At 41.5% G+C, this 6,229-nt stretch overlaps 1 protein-coding gene across 1 annotated transcript in view; it reads right to left on the bottom strand.

The window, feature by feature from the left end:
- Positions 1 to 6,229, bottom strand: part of LOC101858791 — a 27,637-nt gene that overhangs the window by 16,079 nt on the left and 5,329 nt on the right. Inside the window, exons 4-5 of the mRNA XM_005102360.3 lie at positions 4,709 to 6,118; positions 2,665 to 2,835 (exon numbers count right to left, since the gene is read on the bottom strand). Of these exons, the coding sequence (XP_005102417.1) occupies positions 2,665 to 2,835; positions 4,709 to 6,118 (1,581 nt within the window). The remainder of the gene's footprint in view (positions 1 to 2,664; positions 2,836 to 4,708; positions 6,119 to 6,229) is intronic.

The following is a 6,229-nucleotide window of genomic DNA, read 5'->3' as shown; positions in this document are numbered from 1 at the left end:
AACAGTATCAGCAACAGCAGCAACAGCAATAGCAATAGCAATAGCAGCTGCTGCTGCAGCTGCAGCAGCAGCAGCAGCAGCAACAGTAGCAATAGGAGGACAGTAGCATAAGAAATGGCAGTAAACAACATAATTTGGTGCTTACATAAGAAAATCGTCCACCTATGTATACTTTTAAAAACATAATTTCAACACAAAGTTGGTGATGCATTTGTTTCTTCGTACGGAATTATAACTTCAATCATCATCATCATCATCATCACCATCACCATCATCATCATCATCATCATCATCATCATCATCATCATCATCATCATCATCATCATCATCATCATCATCATAATTAGCAGCAGCAGCATCAGAAGCAGTAGAAGCAGCAGTAGCAATACCAGCAGCAGCAACAGCCATAGCAGCAGAAGCAGCAGCACAACCATCGTCATTTCTAAAAGGTAGGGTTTAAGAGAAAGAATGTATCATTCATTTCAAACGATAAGACCGAACACACGAACTGTACATGGGTACGATTTTTTTATGGATTGGCACTAAGGCGTTTCTGCACTTGGGCACTTCTTGCACAAAACCCTCCACTTGTTTTTCCAGCCAATAAAACAGCTGCATGTTGATATTCGTGTTTAAGATATGAGGTCAAACATGAGTGCTTGCGGATTTCTGAGTCACAGACGAGATTGAGATCAAGATCGGAATTTTAACATCTCTTCACAACTATAAATAAGTTCTCGAGTGGCCAGAATTTATTCCTATTGCTTTACTACGATCATTATCACGTTTTATGGGCTTGCTGTAATAACTTTTTTGAAACCCTCTCGTTCTATTTTTGGTATTCACTGGGGCTAAGAGCACTCTCCCCATAACTGTAAATGTCCCTCAGGAAGATCTGTCTTGTGTAACTGAAAATAGTCTACCCGTAACAAAGGTTGTAATTCGACAGTTTGTAATTTACTTGCCGAGTAAGCGGGAGTTTAATACACTCACATAAACGGTCACTTGAAAACCCCGAAGCTTCTTTTTTTTTTGGGGGGGGGGGGAGATGGGTCTTGAATTTTGTTTCGTGTTGTGTATTGGAATTTTAGTTGTTTGTTTTGTTGCGGTTTTTGTTTCCTTTATTTTCGTCTTGAGGGAGTCAATGGAGGGGGTACCCGAGGAAAAGACCTTAAGTATTTTACATAAATTTATTTGCTAAAAAAATAGCTTTTCTAGGTTAGCATATTTTTTTTAACCTGTTCTATACAAACTAATACATTTGGCACTCGATTTTAAACTATTATATTATGTTATTTTCAAGTGGTGAACTGTATTCCACATTCAACAGTAAGGTTACAGACAGAGCCATAGAGCAAAATGGAATTTCTCCCTACTTTCTGTTTCTTTGTGTGTGGTACACTCGTGCACTGGTTGAACATGAAACGATGTGGGTGTGACTTCCTATTTCATCAATGAGCTCATGTTAAGGCGAGTCTGAGTATGATAACGGCCACCCTTGACAATCATCATTATTATCATCATCATCATCATTATCATCATCATCATCATCATCATCATCATCATCATCATCATCATCATCATAATTTTTAAAAATGATAATGATAATGATAGTAATAATAATATAGATTGCGTTTATACCGCGCTCTATCCGATACGAGTATAAGCTCTGAGCGTGTCACATCAATCGCATGATCACTGAGCGTAACACTTCATTCCCACAAGATAAAACATTTCACAGTTAAAGAAAAACCCGTTCAACCACATGAAGAGGAACTTCCACAACCATACATTAGCTATATACACGCAAGGACAGCAGTAAAAAAAAAAGAACATATCAGCTCTCACTAACAGACTACAACTAAGAATTAAACAAATGTGCATTGAACAATCGCTTCAAGGTATTAAGTTTTGTTATTTCTTTGAGGTCCTGGGGCAAGGAGTTCCAGATTGTAAGGCCAAAAACTGAGAAACCTCTCCCTGAATGTTGATACGTCTGCGAATGACCGTAACTGGCGAGATGAAACGTACGGTGTTAAAAGCTCAGACAGATACGAAGGGGCATTATTGTTAAGACTTTTGTAACATATGATAGAAACTTTATACAGGATTCTTTTATCAACTGAAAGCCAATGAACAGCGTTTAACATTTTTAAGCAGACTGGGATAGTAGTGATAATGAACAGATGAAGAAAGTGCGAAGAGTCCCTTCTAAAGCACCCACCGATCATCCGCACGATTCGAAACATTTTGACAACGTTAAGTTATTCCACAGAGTTGTTTTTGTTGTCCTGTTACCACTGTCCTTCCCTCAAAGGGATCATGCGGTAGATAACATGCACGTGTTAGAGCATGTTGCGTGCACAAGTCACTGTGGAGTTTTGTAAGTAAATCCCAAGTGTGTTAGTTGAGGTCGCATGTCCACCTGTAAGATTCCCGTGCAAGGATAATATGAAGTCCTAGTGGACGTGCCAGCGTGTTGGGACATTTCACTATGTTGAAATTACAAAGTTCTGACATTTTTGGCCGCTTTGAGTTTTTAAGACCATGATGTCAGCATTCGAAAAAGGTTGACATGTAAAACCCAAAATGTTTTAAGTCAAATTTCTCAAAACCGAGCATAATATAGACCTTTGTACTTCTAAGAATATCCTGACCACTGACCTTGAGAGCAGGTATATCCGGGTCAATCCTCCTCCTGATCACTTGAGTGGCATGCTCTATGATCTCCGACTGAGTCCCGGTGACGTGAGTCAAGCTCAAGTCGCTGTTATACTCTTCGATCACTTCCTGGATTGAGGCTTCCATGTCCTCTCCTTCGCCTTCGCCTGGCTCCTTATACGGAGTAAGATGAGAGGTCGTTCATGGGACATAAATAGTAGGGAACTTTTCGGGCGCGTGTTAATGATCTAATTCTCGTATCAGACAACTATTGACTATGACAATGTGAGTAAATAAAATAGTATTTCAACATTGAGATGAAACAGTAAGAGAATATGAGTATTAATGACGAGATCTATTTCTCAGTACATGTATTTGATTATCTATTATCTATTTGTGGTGGCCGAATTTTGCTATTCAAAAGGCTTTTTAATGGCTGCATCGATCGACATGCGGTTTTCGCTAAAAGATTCTTTAAAATATTCTTCAGAGCATGACGCCCTTGGTTTTTTCAGTTTTGAGACAGTTTTGCTGCAAAAAGCTAAATTTCTTCATTTCGCCGATCGCTTTTGTAGGCCGACGCTTCTGTCTCTATAATTTTAGAAAATCCGGAAGTGATATTTCGCGAGGCGAGTTTTGTTTTGAGAGTATAGATCTAGAACTTCTCATTTTTTGCATCCCTCAAGATGTATTGCCCCATTCCAGCAGAGTGTACATTTTATAGTAGGACAATGACTTTTAGTTGATATTAAAGCACTGGCCTAGACTGTCAGAGAGCGGTTAGTATAAGAACGTATAGGCACCGCCGATCATTCCTTTCATCGAAAGGGGGCCCAGCTAGTTTCATTTTGCTACTTGGTCCGTGCTTAAGTGATGCTATACACTGATTGTAATTGTTTTTGAGTTGTAGAGAAAAATGGGTGAGAATTTTATCAAAAGAAAGTTGATATTGATGTAAATGTTTTGCTTTATCTTTATCCTTAAGATTCAGACAAGTCATTTTATGAAAAGAAGGCAACCTCTCGACCCAGTTACATGACATAAAGCTTTCAAGTTTAATCTGGGGTATATGGGGGGGGGGGCGCAGAGACATTTATCAAAATATATCCAGCCACGTTGTACATTTACTCAACGTCTAAACTTTTATCTACAAAACTTTGTCTCTGTGTTCCTTCAACACTTAGTGTCAGATAATGGTATACATAGATCTACCAAAAGAATTATATACGCGCACTTATATTTGGAGGTGCAATAAACTTATCGAAAACATTTTATTTCTAGAAGTCTCACCACTCATGTATTGACTAATGTATACACGTTTATTTTTCCACAGTCCTATTTTTTGCCCTATTCCTCTTTAACGTTAATTCTCAGAGGACTTATTTTTTCACTCACTCGGGTGGTTTTATTTTCAGATTGGATTATCCCTTTTTTGCATAATATGTTGTAGTTCTTTTTTTTTTTCTTTTTTTTTTTTTTTTTTTTTTGCATTTTCCACAATCATGGTACTGTGGAGGGTGAGGACTAATGAATAAGATGTACCCCGGTAGCAAACCCGGTCGTGCTCGCAAGCCCGTAGTTCAAGACACAAGCTTCAAATCACGAGATCAAATCATCAAATCAAATCATCAGCATGATAAGTTGAGTCTAGTCCAAGCTTCAAGTCCACACCAACTAGCAATCCGCGAAGCCACTCGTGTCAGACCCACCATCCTCCCACCCTGTTTGCAGTCGGCGAAGCCACTTACGTCAGAAAGAGAGAGGGGGGAAGAGCGAGACCCCGCTCACAGTGTCACTGTGCGGCGGGACACTAGAGCTGGAGTTTGCTCAATTAATCGAAGTCGAAGGCTTGCGAGCAGCGGACGCAACCTGGCAAGACTGTCCACGAGTCACAACACACCGGAATTTCCATCCGGTAGCGAGCTGGAGGCAAAGCAAAGCACAAGCCTGCTAGCAAGCCTCTGGCGCAAGCCATCCGCTGATTGCAAGCCTTCGATTAATCGAGCAGACTCCAGCTCTACTAATGAAGTAACCCTTCCGTTCTCACCTTCAGTACCTCTGGTCTAGGCAGGGTAGCAGAGGAGTTCGAGATGAAGGTGTCTGAGTCCTCGCCACTGTCAAGCTTAGTCATGTCCTCCTCTGCTGGTGGACCCCTCAGGCGCTGGCGTTTACTTTTCCTCAGTTGAAGCATCTCGTGTAGCTTGCCCAGCCGGAACACTGAAGCTGTGTTGTAGTACAAATGCGGGTTGTTGAAGTGGAACAAATCAGGACCCCGATGGTTGAGCGGGAACCTCGTGTCTTTGAGCATGGAATCTTTCAGAGGTAGGTAGTCCATAATCTTGTGCAAACGATTATCAACGATGTTCCAAGTCATTCTGGACTGCAAATCTTCGTCGATACGATCTCTGGCCAGGAAACAAGGATCGTACTGTCGCGTCACACCCCACATGCGAAGAATGATGTCAGCACCGTTCTCCAAGAGAGGTTTTGTCAGAAGTCGCCAGTCCTCCGAGAAGTAGCCAGTCCCTATGCTCCTGTACATAAACGGCACTCGGAAAATCTCACCCGACAATATGGTGCCTCCCCAGTAGTCGAATACAAAATGTTCCATGTCGTATCGGTGTAGCTCAAAGGGATCATCATGAGAAATCTTGACCCAGTTAAAGTGTATGACTGTGGTGCCCGTATTTTGCATGAACACAGAACTAATAGCATTCTCTCCAACCTCTGCTGAACAGCCAATCTCTATAACCCACTTCTTTTTAGCTCGTTCGGGGTCTGTAGAGTAGAACAACTTGTGATTCCCGAAAATCAAACTAACCTGTGATAGTCTTGGTGCTGCGGCCTTCATAACGTTTGGTTTACATCCTTCTGAGGCAAAAACCTCACCAGCAATCTTACCATCATGAACGTGTATTTCCGATGGGATTATATCCCCTGATCCGTCCCCTTTTGCTTCTGTCCTTCCTTCAAGAGCTCTTATCTCACTTTGAGCCATGTTGTATTGTTTCCCTTCGACGCCCAGTGTTGCAATGTCTGGTACAAACCTGTTCTTTTTCTTTTCGTCGTTCCGCCCGTCTTCTGTGCCATTCTCCCCTTTCTGGGATTTAGCTTGAGCCGACGAGGGATCCAATGAGCGCGTAATTGTACCCAATTCTTTCAGCACCTCGTCGGTGACTTCCGGACAACCCAGCCAATCAGTAATGACGTTGTATCCGCGTTCTCTTTTGGTTAACGTATAAGTAAGACCGTTACTCTTTTCGATAGGAACTTTGAAGAATGCTTCAACCGGAAATACGTCAGGAGTCTCCATTCTTTCCATTGTTGTTTGAGATTTTTCCAAGCCGTCCGTTTCTGATTTGGGAAGTAACTGGGAGCGACGCAATAGTAGTTTCCCCCTGGATCTTCCTGTTTTGCTTATGACATAGTTCTCTATCCGCAGTCTTTCTTCTTGTGCCTGTCAGTATAAGAAGAGAAATGATAGTCAAGATTTAAAATTGAATAGGTATACCGTCTGTTTGAATAGAGGTGGGTCTGCTTTTCTGCATTCTATCTAAGGGGGGGGGGG

This window comes from Aplysia californica, unplaced genomic scaffold (assembly GCF_000002075.1).
Source record: "Aplysia californica isolate F4 #8 unplaced genomic scaffold, AplCal3.0 scaffold00322, whole genome shotgun sequence".
NCBI lineage: Eukaryota > Metazoa > Mollusca > Gastropoda > Aplysiida > Aplysiidae > Aplysia > Aplysia californica.
This window is presented reverse-complemented; position numbering and strand designations above follow the sequence as displayed.